We start from the raw sequence: 16,050 nt of genomic DNA, 5'->3' as shown, positions 1-16,050 counted from the left end.
CTGATTTATTTTGAACAGCAAGGTGCAGCAGGAGTGGACCTAAGGGGACCAGCTGCAGACTGAACCCCACAGGCACCTACCAGACTCATCCTGCCCCTGGCAATAGCAAAGTTAAAGGGTCTTTTTGCTCCCCATAACAGGCCCTCCTAACACCTGCTACCTGAGAGGTAGGAAGCTAAGATGAACTTTTACAATCTCTGCTCTTTTCGATGCCTGATGAAGGGTGCGTGTGCCCGGAAGCTTGCAGATGCATACAGTGATTTGCTTGCAAATGTCGAGTTGGTCAAATAAAAGCTATCACTCGTTCCACGAGTTTTGATTCCTTTTGCAAGGAAGTAGTCAGCTGCAGAGTAAGCAAGCAGCCAGGTAAAATATACAGCGCTAAAAAAATCAGCAGGGGAGAAGATATGGGCTGTAATGCATAGTTTAAACTGCAGCACCTAGGGGCAGGCCTAGTACTGGGCTAATAAGACACGCCTGGCAAAGGAGAAGGACACTTGATCAAAAGTGGTGGAGCCCAGCCTACTAAACGCTTCATCCTGCAACCAGAGAGGTCAGTCTGGCTCTGATTCCTGCAGGCTTTCTCTCAGCTTTTTGTAGGCTAAGAGCACCTAGAGCTAGTAGTTGAGGGTGGAGACTTTTCAATGCACTGTGGGCAGGCACTCCTATGCAAGTCTACTCTAGTCCCCCAATGGGAGGATCTCACTTACAAGTTTTATTTTACAGAACCGGGGGATTTGCTATTTTGGCATTTTAGCTAAGGCCAAGCAAGATTCTGGACTTGAGGCTTGCACATAGGATGCTTACCATGGTTTGGGGAGTATCCGAAACCCCAGGCTGAAGAGTCTGGGAGGTAAGATGCTTGCCAGTGGCAACAGCATGCAAACCTGAGTGACTTGAGTTCTTGTCCGAGGATGGGACTTGGAATGGATTTGAGTAATTTGGCCTGAGACATAAAATTAAGAAAAAAAAGAGCAAAAAAACCCTAAGCCCCTGAGGGGCTGAGTGACGCACTGGGGCCAAGGGACCACCTTTTGCTTTACTTGGCAAAGCCTCAGCTGGAGTATTGTGCCCACTTCTGGGCACCGCACTTCAGGAGGGAACTTGACTGAGTACGAAGGAGGGCTACGTGCATGGTTAGAGGTATGGAGAAAAGGACGTACAATGAGAGGCTGAGAGACTTGGCTTCGTTCATCCTGGAGAAGGACTCGCAGAGGATTTGCTGGCAGCCTGGCAATATTTAAAGGGTGCATAACAGGGACTGGGAGACTGTCTATTCACCAGGGCTCCCCAGGGGAAGACCAGGACTACCGGTCATAAATTGCTATAAGACCACTTTAGATTAGACATAAGGGAAAAACTGCTTTACAACTCAAGTGTCCAGGGTCTGGAATAGACTCCCCCTAGAAGTGGCACAGTCACCTACTCTGGATATCTTCAAAAAACACCTGGATGCTCACCTTGCAGAATCAGGAAGGGCATTCAGCACTTGTTGGCCCTTCTCTATTTTTACCATCAAGCAAAGCTGCAAGGTAAGATAAGACCCTGCTGCCTTCCCACACTAAGATTAACCTCTCTTACTCTGAAGCCCAGATCCCTAGGGGGATGGGAAGGTTTCCCTTGGACTGGGGAACTCTCCTGGGGGTGCTCAGGTCCCACTCCAGGTGTCTGGGGGTATTTGGATAGGTCTCAGGGTAGAAAAGGAAGTCGCCTAGTCCAGTATTTCTCAACCTGTGGGCCATGACCCAAAAGTGGAAAGGGTCACACACAAACTTTAAAAATGAATTCTCCTTTAAAAGGGGAAAATAGGGAAAAGCGTGGTTTTTCCCTTGCAGGCTGACAGAATTGCAACTTGCAATGGGCTGCTTGGGACCCCCTTATCCCCCACCATGCACACCCCGCACGGGCTGTGGGTCAGGAGTGAGGAGCACGGGGGCAGGACCGGCCATCCGTGTTGCCAAATGGGTCCTGGTCCCGGGTTGCCAACTCTCATGACTTTTGGCGTTGTTCTTAAAGTCTGCACTTCAGGGGCATGAAAAAAAACATAGACTTCAGGAATGGGACTTAGCCCTTTCTTATGTCTATATGCACATATGTGCATGTAAGGAAGAGCCAAGTTTTTCACATTCCTGAAGTGCTGGCTTTAAGAACAGCGCCAAAAAATCCTGCAAGTTGGCAATCCTGTGGTCCGCAAAAGGTGGAGCACCACTGGTCTAGTCCAACCCCCTTGCTTGAAGAAGGACCAGCCCCAACTAGACTCCCAGGGGCTGGGATGGGGAGGGCTGCCCAGGCCCTCCTGGAAGCAGGACGTGGGGCTGAAGCTATGTGCAAAGAGAGAGAAGAGGTTTCCAGTGCCCGCCTCCACTTCTCTCCCCTCCTCCCTGGGCTCTGAGCCGCTCCCAGCCCCTGCTGCAGCTCCGGGGCCAGGGAGGACGTCTCTGCGGAGGGCTGGTGAGTGCAGGGAAGGAGGAGGGGGGCTGTGTCCAGGGAGGCAGAAGCTTGCTGCTTGCCCTGCAGGTGGGAGGCAACTCGGGTTGGGGCATGAGATAGCCCCAGGCAGCGCCGAGGGGCAGGAGGGGTCTGTGCCCTTCATCCCAGCAGGGTGCTCCTCACCTGGGAGAATGGGGCAGATTAGCCTCCCCGGTGCCCGCCCAACCCAGCCTGTGTCAGGGCAGAGCCGGGCTGGGCAGGCAGGTCACTGCAATTGCCCGAAAGCAGGAGGAAAAGCCCAGGTGGGAACAGTAGGCATTCAAGCCTCTTTGGGTAAATGCGGTGTCTTTGATTAGAACGACTACGTAGTTGGAAAAAATTGTTCTTTGCAAGTTTTGGGGCACAAACAGCCCTCTTTGGGCACGGCATCCCAGAGGACAGTGCAGTCAGCCCTTTCCCAGCCCCAGCTGGATAAGGGGAGCATCCCCAGGGCACAAGCTGGCCGTGTGAGCCTGGCAAACATCCCTGATCCCACACCCTCTTTGCCTCTAAAAGGCACCCCCCCCCCCACCACCCTTGTGCGGTGTAGAGCCCTTAGAGAGGGGCAATTTGCAAAACTGGGCTGATCTAGTTGGGGATTGTCCTGCTTTGAGCAAGGGGTTGGACTAGATGTGACCTCCTAAGGTCCCTTCCAACCCTCGTTTTCTATGATTTTTATGAGAAGAGACTGGCTAGGGAAATCCTTGCTCGGAGCAGCTGGCCGGACCTGCAGAAGCAAAGATGGCTGGTGCAGGAGGTGGGGGGAGCAGAGCAGGGTGAGACAAAGAACCCTTTGACCCGGGAGGATTTTTGCTGAGCTAATCTGAGACATCAGATCGCTGAAATCCTCCTCGGTGGCAAGGTTTTCGGAGGCTCTAAAAGGAGAGAAGGAAGCAGGGGTGGGGTTTAAACCCGGACATAAAGATGGAAGCAAACCTGCGGTGGGCAGGAAATCAAAAATAAGTGCGGATGAAGGGAGGTGGGGAAGAGAAAGGGCCTTGCAAAAGATTTAAAGCAGATGCTGCGCTCTCTGAGACAGCTGGGAACAAAGGAGCCACACATGGAGCACACAGGCTTCTCTGTGCTTCCCCCAGCGTGCAACGCCGACGAGAGGACGGGATGATCCATCGAGTCATGGAAGTGTAGAAAACGAGGGCTGGAAGGGAGCTCAGGAGGTCACATCTAGTCCAGCCCCCTGCTCCAAGCAGGACCAGTCCCAACTCCATCATCCCAGCTAAGGCTTTGTCTCACTGGGTCTTAAACACCTCCAAGGATGGAGAGTCCACCACCTCTCTGGGTCACCTGTTCCAATGCTTTACTGCCCTCCTAGTGAGAGTTTTGCTTAATATCCAACCTCAACTTCCCTTGCTGCAACTTGAGCCTATTGGTCCTTGTCCTGTCATATGTCCCACTAAGAACAGGCCAGCTCCGTCCTCTTTGCACCCCCTCTTTAGGTAGCTGAAGGCTGCTATTCAATCCCACCTCAGTCTTCCCTTCTGCAGAATAAATAAACCCAGTTGCCTCCACCTCTCCTCATAAGACGTGTGCCCCAGTCCCTGAACTGTGTTCACTGCTCTCCACTGGACTCTCTTGAATTTGTTATAGCGAGGAGCCCGGTTTGCACGCACGCACGCACACTGGATTCTGCATTCGGCTAGAGTAACTTCTCATCCTACTCTGGGACTTTTCAGGTACAAAGGCTTTCAGGAAAGGAAGGGGTTACTCACCAAACCTCACAGCACTAAATAGAAGATACAGATGGGGCTCTCCTTTTAAACCCATCTTTCCACATCAAGGGCAGCAATGCATTATCAAGGAAAGACAGTAAGATCTTACGATACTCGAAAAATTGAACTTAATGGAAATTGTTCTTTGGAGAATAAATGGAGATTGCTGCTGAGACTGCAGAAGTCAGGGGTACTTGTGCAGGACAGGAGGGAGAGGGGAAAGCCTTCCCCCCTTTCACATGCGTGGGATTTGCCTCTAGGGTTTTTCTCTGCTGTTTTTGTGGTCTAGGCTCTACATCATAGACCTTTCTCCCCCACCACCACTCCTAATATCAGGAGTGTCTTGTTGCAAACAAGTCATCTCGCTCTCAGTCACAATACGTCTCCAGGAAGGGAAAATACCCATCAGGATTCAGTCCCAGAGCTCTCCAGCAGCACAGGGAGTGTTGTCCAGAAACCACTTGGCCTAAGACAGTAAGTGAGAGGTGATCAAAACATGTTGAATATGCCTCGTGCAGAATTGTGAAACGTGCCTTTTTTAGTTTTCGGAGGCTCCTCTGACAAGTTCATGACGCAAGCGGCCCAAGAGACGCTTAAGGAGAAGTAGCCTAATAACACGGTGCAGTAGCAAGCTAGGCAAAAACCGTGCGGATACACTATTGTGCAGTAGTAGTAGGCCACGGCGCAGTAAGCATCATTAAAACCGTGCACCGGCGCTACTGCACAGGAACTGTAGTTACCGCGCATTTAGTTAGTACTTCATTAAGCAAGTACTAAACTAAATGTGCAGTAACTACTGCTCATTAATGAATGTGTAGACACACCCACTGAAGGGTGGGGGGAGGAATCTGTTCTGGCAACAAAAAATAATGCTTTTGGTTTTCCAATGAAAACGTAATTGTTTCCAGAAACTGTAACCCACAATATTTCAGTGACAAATTGAGAAACAACTATTTTAATGGGGGAAAAAATGCAGGAGTTTTTTCTTGCTTAAGGGTAGATGGTGCAAGGCTAAGACCTTATGGGCTCCCGTGCAATTAGGGGGCTCTGGGCTGAGTCCTGTCCCAGGCAGGGTCAGAGCAGCAGGTACCCTGAAGAGGAGGGATGGACTGGGGTTGAGGAAGGGGCTGTGTGTCTGTGGGGTGAGGAACCAGTGGGTTTCTGAGAAAAAGAGTGCTTAAGAGGAGTTTCCACACCGTTTGTGTAAGTTTATTTAGCGGGTAGCCCACATCCTTCTATTAAGAAACGTGCTAGTTGCCTTGCAAGTGAAGCTTGCTTGGTATCCCAGTGATCAGACAGTTCAGAGTCTTGTGGGAAGCTCAGGGGTGCAGCCCAGCAGTCCTCTTGCTCCCAAACTTTTAAATACTTTTTTGGCACTTGTCATTATTTCTACTATTATTATTTTCTACTACTGGCTATTTACAGAAATTGATTTTTTTAGGGTATTTTACTAAAACTTACTTGCATAAGTACATGCCTCCTGGCACACTTGTGTCACACTTTCTCTCCTTCTGCACATCTTCCTGTTGTCTTTGCCAATATTTATGCTTCGACAAAACTTTCAGCTTCTGCTCAGCTTTAACTAGATAACCTTTTAGCAAGTTGGCCTCCCATGGTACACCTCCCAGGAGAGGATGCTGGCAGGTGTGGATGGCTCCATGGAGGGGTGTTGTGGGAGCCGTTCCACTCCCCACGAACTGTGGCAGCGGTGGGCAGGCCATGAAACTGGGGCAATGGGTTGTGGTCCTGGCTCTTCCATCACGTGATATGTTTAAGTTTCATTATCTCCTTTCCCACAGGTGCTGCAGGAGACGAGACTACCAAGAGCCTCCGGTGTCAGAGCCAGGGTGGGGTTTCCACTGGCAGAGACGATGGCTGCCAAGTGTGGGATGGCACCAGTTCCAGACCCCACCTGTCCAGCCCTCACATCAGCCCCAGTAACCCTACATGTGGCTCCAGGGAACAACCCCTCTATCCCAGAGAAGCGGCGTCAGCACTTCAGGGGCTTCTGCTACCAGGATGCCAAAGGGCCACGCGAAGTTTGCAGCCGCCTGCGGGAGCTGTGCCGGGGCTGGCTGGAGCCCCAGCGCCACAGCAAGGAGCAGATGCTGGAGCTGGTGGTGCTGGAGCAGTTCCTGGCCGTCCTGCCCCAGGAGATGCAGAGCTGGGTGTGGGAACACGGTGTGGAGACGTGCGCCAAAGCAGTGGCCCTGGCTGAGCAGTTTCAGCTGGAGCAGATGGAGGATGAGAAGCTCCAGGTGAGAGCGTTTCACCCTGATCATCAATGCTTCCCTCCCCATCTCTCTGTGTGTCTGGGGGATGCTCCCGGCACCCCGGTAATATGTCTCGTCCCCAGGTAATAGTGGGTGTGAAGGTCCAAGAAGTGTCCTCGGACCAGAAGGCACCCACGGAGGCATTATGGGAGCCTCTTGATTCCTGGCTGGAGGAGATGCGGCCCCATCCTGCAAACATGCCCCAGGAGGAGGAAGGATGGGGTGAAACGCCAGGACCTCAGGATGAGCTGCCTCACGTCCCCAAAGTGAAGGCCCCTGTCTACCGGGAATCAGGTAATGGACCCTTTTGGGTCCAACCCCGCTTCCTCTCTCCCCCCACACCCTTCCAGTCCAAACCCGCTACAGCAGAGGGTTTCCTCAGCTGGCCCGCCACTTTTAAAATACTCTACCCAATTATTTATTTTTAATTTTTTTTTGCTTCTGTGGAGGTGGGTGGAAGGAGCCACCACACCGGAGGCTGCAGGAGATGGTGGCGCTGGTGGAGGGGCTCCCATTTTAACCCATCTGCCCCAGCCCCCAGCTGCCTGGCCAGCTGAGGAAACTGCATGCACAGTTGGGAAAAAGCATTGCAGACAGACAGACAGACAAAGCCTTTTATTATATTAGTATTTATAACCGAGTGGCTGAGGTGAGATGGGGCTCTGATCTCTCCTACTGGGCAGCCTATAGTTTGAGAGACTTGAAGTTTTTCACTGCATGTGTGCAGCACCCAGCAGAAAGATCCTTTTGTGTTGCTTGGGCCTCGTAGTTTTACCAATGCAAAAATTAATGATTGCGTTCCACTTGCCCCTCTCTCTCATCTCTGTTGTGAGCTCTGTGCCCACTAAGGGGCTGCTATAGGTGCCCAGGAAATGGGTTTCCCCGGTGTTATTTGGCTGCTTAATGTATAAGTTACTTGTGCGGCACGCTGCCCAGCACAGAGGAAACCTGTGTCTCATCGGCAGATGAAAGTTGCTTGGGTTTGTGCCCCAGACAAAAGTCTTCCCCGGGAGCAAGTAAGGAGCAAGTGGCTCTGTCGTTTCCAGCAGCAGAAAGCTCTCTTTTGCCCGAACGTTTTGATGGGATCAGTGCTCCAGGAGATCAGCTTTTCCTGTTTCACCGGTGTCCCCCTAAAAGCCCCGGTGCACACCCTGGTGCAAACTGACTCAGGGTTTCCCTTAAATTTTGGAACCTGGGAGCAGTTTTGTTCCCAGCGTGTCCTGGCTCAGGAAGCGATGTCCTTGCAGGCTCTGCCATGGTGTGATTGACCACTTGGAGCATGGACAGAGCCACTGGGACTTGTCTACACCCTCATGGCTGTGGAGGTCTGTTAGTAAGAGCTGTGGATCTTTACCTTTTCATTCTCCCTCTGCTCCCACATACTGAGACCTGCAACTGCCTTAGGGACAGGCCAGTGCAGGGGAAGGGCAGGGATTTCCCTGTGCCAGCAGCAGTGAATCTAACCTGTGGATCCTTTTCCCCATCCAGCAGGTGCAGAGACCTTGAGCAACACTGAAGAGCAGCCTCCTGAGAGAGGACCTGCAAACCCAGAGCTTCAGAGGACTTCCCCAAGGAGACTAGGGGAGAGGGGCTCCCTAATAGCTGAGCCAGAACAAGTGCAGAAGGGACAGGACAGACCTCCAAAGAAGAGAGAGAGTATACAGGTGAGCAAGGCACCATCTCCACGTTGGGTGTGGAAGTGCAACGGGCAGAGCCCATGAGGAGGCAGGAGAACTGGGGAGAGAAGTGGGGAAGCTGAAAGACTTTTTGAGGACTGTTAAATATACTGGAAGCCATATGTGACCATGGCAGTGCCACTTGCATGTAACTAGAGGGAGTCCCCAAATCTGAAATAGTTGTGTGTAAGGATAAAGCAAGCCAGTTGCTGTTTCACTTCCTTGGGGTTTGTGCATACTAATCCCCATCCCTTTGTACCAATGTCCGATGGAAATAAAGGACATTCCCAGAGCTGGCGCTATCTGTACGAGCCCCCTCCATGCCCATAGTTGTGACTTCTGCCCAAGGGAATCCAGACACTTGTGGTCCCAGGAGCTGTAATGTTATAGTCTTTGTACGCCGAGTTTGGCAACCACAGTTCCCTCTTTCTCCTGTTTCTAAACTCATTTTGCACTGAGTTCAGCCTGCCCCAAACTAACCCAGGCTATTGAGAATCCACATTCCCCCTTCCTGCCTCTACTTTCTCCTCTGCCTTTCATTTCCATTCATGAGCCACACACAGCAGGAATGGCTGTAGCAGGAAAGACATTGGCAGGGAGGTCCCTTGTGTTGTATGGAGCCACTCAATCCCACCCTAGACTCGAGGCTTTTCAAAGCTTTCGCCCAAAAGCCACCTGGGAAGCAAAGGCAGCCTCCTGACATCACTGTGCAAGGCCCAGGCGTGCCCTAGGGAGGTATCTGATGCAGATGGATAAACTCCTGGGGTGTGTCTACACATGCACATTAGTCTGATTTTAAAGCACATTAAGGGCATGTGTTCACACATGCACACTCTTAATGCAGCTTAAATATAATGATTTAAGGCTGTTTGAGCCTAAATTTGACACCTGCATAAAGCAGGTATCAAATTGAGGTGTGAATAGTTAAATCACATTAGTGAATGTGTAGACACGCTAATGCACATTAATGCCATGTGTGTCCATTGACTTGGGACTAACTTCAGTCCCAAGTCAGTCCGCACACCCATGTTAAGATGTGTTAGTGTGTGGACGTGTGCCTGGAGTCTCCCTTCCCAGTCACTGCCGTGGAAACAGCTTCCCCGGAGGAGGCTCTTGATGCCTGCACTGCAGGCTCTGCAGGTACAGAGAGAGTAGCTGCACCATCTCCAAGGAGGAGATGGGCTAAAACAGACAAATGAACTCCTCTGTCCACAATGCTCTATTAATATCACGTGTTAGCTGAGTAATGGGGAATGCTGCATCCCTACCTGGCTCACAAATCATTGTCACAGCATATGGCTCGGGGTACGGGGACAGGAGATGCTGAGTGTGTAACCCTTGTGACTGCAGCTCCGGGAGACCTTTGAGGACGTGGCCGTGTACTTCACGCAGAAGGAGTGGGAGCTGCTGGACGATGGAGACAAGGTGCTTTACTGGGACCAGATGCTGAGGAATTACCAAACTCTTGTTTCCCTGGGTAAAGCTCTGTTTATTATTTCTCCCTGGACTGATTTCAGCTCAATATTATTGTTTTCTCCATATTTTTTTTTTAAACAATTTTATCCTCATGAACTTTGGGCTAGTGGCTTAAATCCCCTTCCTCCCCAGTGCACTCTCATTGCTCACGTCTCTCTCACATTTCTATGTCCTTTCTTTATCCAGATGTTTGTGCTTGGGTTCTCCCCACTTGTCTAACTCCTGGTGCTTCCATATTCTGCAGCTTCTTTGCAGGATGGGTCTCCCTTTTGCCTTCCCAGCCTGTCCGGACTACTATCCCCAGTTCAATGTGCAGAAAAAATTGCCAAGAACTTTCCTAGGAATTTTTTTATGTCCTCACTCTCTTATTGCATCCTGTCCAAGTGTAACAATTCCCGGTTGCACATTTGAGTGCTGGGGTTTGGGCTGGGAAACTGCTCCCCAGCCTTGACACCGTGTGCCTCCTCGCTCCTGGGGGCCAGGTGGGGGCTGGCTCTGGGGAGCTGCTCTGCTCCCCAGCCTCTCCAGCTCCTCTCCTCCCTTCCCTTCACCCCTCCTGCAGCATAGGCAGCCTGGCTCCCCTCCACTGTGCAAGCAACACCTGCCCCTTCTCTCCCTCCAAACAAACCACACGCCACTCCCGTTCTCATTTAGTACTCACCGTTAGTATCTATTATTGCAAAACCCATTGCATGGGGATACTTGTTATTCGGTTGAGTGGAGTCCAGACCCGTGCAATGGATTTTGTACCTTTGGGTATGTTAACTGTTAGGGAGAGGCTGTGATCTTCCCCAGGACAGTGTTACAGGGGGAGGTGGGAACAAGAAGTGGCATGCTCATAGGTCGCTACACTTTAGAGGGAACATTTTCTGTAAAGCTTTTTTTTTTTTTAATTACTATTTTTTGTCCTCTTCCTAAAATCACTCTGTGTATCAGGAAGCTGCATGCAAACATCATAAAACCCGCAGTGCCGAGCATCTAAAGTCTTCTCCAGTGGTACCTGATGATCTCTTCAGGTCCCTTCTGACTTCAAACTACTACTATGAATCCTATCATTGTGATATAAAGAAGTCTAACATCTAACATCTATAAGTGGGCCAAGTGCAGAGCCTCGTGAGAACCAATTGTCTGCTCGAGAGTATTTTAATTAAGGGTGCTTGTTCTGGCTTGTGTGGAGGTTTGAGGTACTTCCCTTTTACTGGGTGCGTCTACATGTTCACTAATGCACCATAGTTACTGCGCATTAAGTTTAGTACTTGCATAACCAAATCCTAAATCAATGCACAGTAACTGGCACTAGTGTGAAGTAGCACCGGCACATGGGTTTTGGCAGACAGTCACTGCGCACTAGCCTAATACTACTGCACAGTAGCGTATTAGCACAGGTTTTGCCTGGCATGCTACTGCACAGTTTTGTTAGGCTGCTGTGCAGTTAGCGTCTCCTGTAGACGCACCCACTGGGTAGGGAACTTCTCTGCCAAGGTGCTGATCCTCTTCTCATGGATCACCCATCATTATGATAAAAATAAGTTGGCTGAGTGCAAAGCCCTGGAGAAAATTTATATTTCACTTCCAGCGGATCTGTCTTACGGGGGCTTGCTCCAACCTGCGTCAGGAACCTGCTCAAATACTTTTTCTAACTCTACAAAGACTACAAGTAACAGTTTAGTCTCTGTACTTTTCTTGAAAGTGTCTGAGGATTTCTTGTACTCTTTCCTTTTCTAAAATCAAACTTGTGGGCACTGTTATGCGTGCTCCTCTTGACTGGCTGCAATAACATTTTCCTATATTTTAGAAGAGTGGCTAAGTAACTTTCTCCCCTGTGCAGTCGTTCATTGTCATCGATCTGCCATTGACTTTTTTAGCTTCCACAACTCCTCCTTGCAAAATGTCAATGAGAATAAACCCATTTCCATTTCTTTGCTTGGAATTGTGCCATGATAAATTGTGTTATCCAACCAGGAGTGTTTTTACCGTCTCCCTCTTCATTTTAGTATTTTAAAAATAAAACCATAAAAAATTTCTCTACCTTTGTCATAAATTGGAAATCGCTGCATCTCTGCCCACCTTTGATGGTGCCACTGTGAGTTTTGTATTCTGTATATACTCCTGAATGAATTGTGCCTTTCTTTCTTTGTTTTCATATGACCATCCTTCCACTTATTTGAGCCACAAGGGCCTTAATTTGTTGAAGGCTTCTTCCTGTAGTGTCATCTTTTGGTTGCTAAATGTCCACCTTTTATATTTTCCTTTGACTCCCCATTAACATGTTTGAGTCCATTGCGTCTATTCCCTAAATCCCAATTCGGTAACTAAGCCTAACCATCCTTTCTACACTTCTCCCAACAGGGTATCAAGGTCCCACCCCAGACTTAATTTGCCGCATCCAGCGAGGGGAGGTGGAGCTCTGGGTCTGCGAAGCTGAAGAACCTGGAGAAAATACACTGATTGCTGGCCTGTCCCCAGGTGAGTGTTGATACTTCTCTCAGGTATACAAATCAGGTATACCTGAGGTGCCATGGCCTAGAATATCCATCCTGATTAGGTTGATATCCCAACCCAAGGTGGCCCTACCTGGACCGAATCCTAGAATAGAAGGACCAGAAGGGACCTGTAAGATCATCAAGTCTGGTCCCCTGCCATAGGCAGGAGGTAATTGGGCTCAAACGAGCTCAACGAGGTGCTTGTCCAGCCTCCTCCTGAACACCTCCAGGGATGACAACTGCACCATTGGGTTATGATCCAATTTAAATTGCCCTGTGGTAGCTCTCGTAGTCAGCAGAGCTCGTGATGGACTATCAAGGCTTGGACTGCAGGGAGGCTGGAGCTCTGCTGCTGGTCCTAATGTTTAGTATGAATTGGACCTTCCTTCCACCCCTGCAATGACACTCAGGGAAATAAAGGGCAAGTGCAAAGTCCAGCATGTAGGACAAAACAATCCCATGCACCAGTACAGAGTCGGGGCTGATGGGCTGGGCAGCAGCTCTGCAGAAAAGGACCTGGCGGGGACAGTGGACAATAAACTAAATAGGAGCCAGCAGTATGTCCTTGTCGTACAGAAGGCTAATGGCATCCTGGGCTGCATTGGTAGGTGTATTGCCAGTAGGTCAGGGGAAGTGATTATTCCCCTCTGTTCAGCACTGGTGAGGTCACATCTGGAGTCCTGTGCCGAGTTTTGGGGCCCCCACTTCAGAAAGGATGTGTGCAAATTGGAGACAGTCCAGCGGAGGGCAACAAAAACGGTAAGGGTGTTGGGAGACATGAGTTATGAGGAAAGACTGGGGGAATTGGGCTTATTGGGCCTTTGTACATGCCACAAAATCGGCCTTTAAAGCAGCTTAAATGCCCTTTTTAAGCTACTTGAATGGACCCGATGATCTTGCAAGGTCCCTTCCAGTCCTAATGTCTATGAAACGGTGATGCTGTTTTCACTCTCGGCAGCGTATTGAGCTTTAAATGACTTGGGTACATAGCAAGATAAAACACCTCCGGGGGTGTTTTCATTTGCTACCTAATGAAGTGCAGCAGCAGCAGAGGGAAGCACGGGCCCCGTGCAGCTCAGGGGCTGCGCGACCTGGCGGCAACCCAAGTAGACGGGCTCCACTTGGGGTGGGGGGCGAGCAGCAAGCCTGATCTTTTTTTCTCTTTTTTTTTTCCCCGGAGCATGCCTGCCTACCTGAGCTGTGCTGGGGCCTGGTGCTTACCTCGGTGCCTATAGTGCCCCCCAGGCCAGCTTGGGCTGGGTGCCAAATCTTGAACTCGGTGTGTCCGATCTTTAGGATTTTACTTGTTCTCACGGAGTAGCTAAGGCTCAGCCATACTCTTGAGCATGTTCCAGATTTTGGAAAGTTGGAAAGAGCAGGGTTTTTTCTCTCTGCCAGCTGAACAGAGACTCATTGCTGCCCTCCTTTCTCTACCCAGCAGATGCTGAAACACAGAGCAGAGTTCAGCAGAAGCCTCCTCGGGAAAGCCCTGCAAATCATAGCCCACTTCCAGCCAGAAACCAGCTGCCCGTTCAAGAGGGACAGAAAACAATTGAAACCCAAAAGAGCCCTGTGTGCAAGGAAGAATTTGAAGGACAGAGGCACCTGGTGATCCAGGAGGATAGGGTTCGCAAGGGGGAAGGGTTGTGTCTACCTAGAGAGAGCTTTGGAGACAAAGAGGAGCTCAGGGCCCCCAGGGGAACCCGCAGGAGGGACAAGACTTACCCCTGCACTGAGTGTGGGGCCAGCTTCCAAAATAAATACCATCTCATTAGGCACCAAAGAATGCACCTGGGGGAGCGCCCCCCGCTCTGCTCCGAGACGGAGGAGAGCTTTCTCCCCCTGAGCAATCTCCAAAGCCACCAGCCTGTGCACATGGGGGAGAAGCCGTATTGCTGTGCCAAGTGCAGGAAGAGCTTCACCCGGTGGGATAACCTCTGGGCCCACATGCGCGTGCACACCGGAGAGAAGCCTTTCTCCTGCGGCCAGTGCGGGAAGAGCTTCTCTCAGAGCTCCACGCTCACGCAGCACCTGCGCGTGCACACGGGGGAGAAGCCCTTCTCCTGCAGCCAGTGCGAGAAGAGCTTCACCGACCGATCAAACCTCATAAGGCATGTGCGCGTGCACACGGGGGAGAAGCCGTTCTCCTGCACCCAGTGCGGGAAGAGCTTCAGCGACAGCTCAACGCTCACCAGGCACCGCCGCGTGCACACAGGGGAGAAACCGTTCTCTTGCTCCCAGTGCGGGAAGAGCTTCAGCAAGAGCTCCACGCTCTCCACCCACCAGCGCATTCACGGTGGGGGGAAGCCGTTTTCTTGAACCTGGTGTGAGAAGAGCCTTACAAAGCACAGGGGAGAAGCCGGACCATTGAGCCAACTGTAGGAAATGTTTCTCTGCCATGCCAGCTCCCCCCTCACCGGACACCAGCAACGAGTGGACCTTTGCACTCAACAGGGAGCATCTTCTGCTAGCTGTGAAGTGGAGATGGGGGTCCTGCACCTGGGGTACCCCATCCTTCAATGGAGGTGTCCCAAGCCAGCTGTTGTGATAACTTGGAGCTGCAGCTGACACGGAGAAGACAAGAGGGTCACGGCTAAAGTGATGGAGCTAAGACACAGAGAAGATAAAAACCAGGGGATGCAATGCTAAAGTTCCCCTGAAAAGAGACCTCTTTGAACCATCCAGTCCGCAGCTCCCACATGGACGCCCAGCCAGATGTCCCTTCACTATTCCTTCCTCCGGCATTTTAGGACATTACCAGTGTGATCTGCTTTTTGACTTTCTTGATTATCCCGTTAACTTCCACATCAATTAGGAGGGCTCCCGTCCCACCACTTGGATCAGTTTGGATAACACATTCACTACAAAAAAATAAAGAGAATATCCATGAATTAATTCTTAATAACTTTGGTCTTGGGCAGCTCACAATCTTCCTTGGTTTTCCACCCTTTTGCTAAGTGCATTCCAGGGTAGGCCCTGCCATGAAGAAAGTTTTATTGGTCTGTGGGGAGGGGCTTTCAGATATGAACAATTTTCAAAATCCTTTGGGAGCCTCCCCTAGCCCAGATAATAGGAACCCAGCTACAGGGCCCTGACCCTCTCCTAGACCCAACCCACACCAGATGCAATTCTGCAGAGGGGTCCTTCTTCCGTGCCCCCAGCCTTGCTCTTGTCATCTCGGCACCTCTACAGCCAACCCTAGCTAGGATGAGACCCATGACTTATGGGTCTGTGAGACCAAGTCCTTGGGTCACGGCACCTATCTGTCTCCATGGTCCCACCAGTCAACTCCAATCTGCTTCTATGGTGACCTTTCCTACTTTAGGTAGGACAGCCACCTGTTGGGAAGGTCAACAGGGAAGGCCATGTCCTTAACACTAGCTGGCATATCCTAGCCAGCTCATACAGTATAGGTACAGACAATAGGGCTCAGGCCAGTGCTGCTTTCCCCATACGTCTGACCCCATTAGAGAGGAGCATGAGTCTGATGCTACCAAGGCCAAGGCTGGGGTTCATTGCACATCAATGTTTCTTTGCTTTCCCTCATCCACATCCAGCCCCGCTGGCTGGACTGGCCTGCCCACATCCTCCCTGTCTCAGTGAAAGACATAGCAACAACAATACTTTGCTGACTGGGGCCCACCTGCCCATCATTAAAGAGGAGAAGAAGCCTGGGGAAGAAGGGACATTGGAAATGGGTAGACCCCCTGGCTCCTTAATGATGATGCTGACTCTCCCAGTAGGGCTATGGGAAAGGCTGAGAGCAAATTGGCAGCCCCCTTATTAACGTGCCTCATAACTAAACCTGGTTTTCAACCCTAAACCCTGCTAATTTTGGATAGGGATGAGTCTGTCTTTCATAGACGTCCAAACTTTCAGGGTAGTTTCATATACCTGTGCCAGTGTTTCTTGCCTAAATCATACTTCAAGTCACTGGGGCATAGTC

At 50.6% G+C, this 16,050-nt stretch overlaps 1 protein-coding gene across 1 annotated transcript in view; it reads left to right on the top strand.

Annotated features, from left to right (window-relative positions):
• LOC102568015 (uncharacterized) overlaps positions 1 to 14,995 on the top strand; it is a 35,620-nt gene extending 20,625 nt beyond the window's left edge. The window contains exons 9-15 of the mRNA XM_059731307.1: positions 4,527 to 4,670; positions 5,996 to 6,454; positions 6,553 to 6,763; positions 7,958 to 8,133; positions 9,496 to 9,622; positions 11,971 to 12,087; positions 13,543 to 14,995. Of these exons, the coding sequence (XP_059587290.1) occupies positions 4,527 to 4,670; positions 5,996 to 6,454; positions 6,553 to 6,763; positions 7,958 to 8,133; positions 9,496 to 9,622; positions 11,971 to 12,087; positions 13,543 to 14,423 (2,115 nt within the window). The 3' untranslated portion in view covers positions 14,424 to 14,995. The remainder of the gene's footprint in view (positions 1 to 4,526; positions 4,671 to 5,995; positions 6,455 to 6,552; positions 6,764 to 7,957; positions 8,134 to 9,495; positions 9,623 to 11,970; positions 12,088 to 13,542) is intronic.
• Positions 14,996 to 16,050: the final 1,055 nt, after the last annotated feature.

This window comes from Alligator mississippiensis, chromosome 7, assembly GCF_030867095.1.
Source record: "Alligator mississippiensis isolate rAllMis1 chromosome 7, rAllMis1, whole genome shotgun sequence".
In the NCBI taxonomy this organism is placed as follows: Eukaryota; Metazoa; Chordata; order Crocodylia; family Alligatoridae; genus Alligator; species Alligator mississippiensis.
This window is presented reverse-complemented; position numbering and strand designations above follow the sequence as displayed.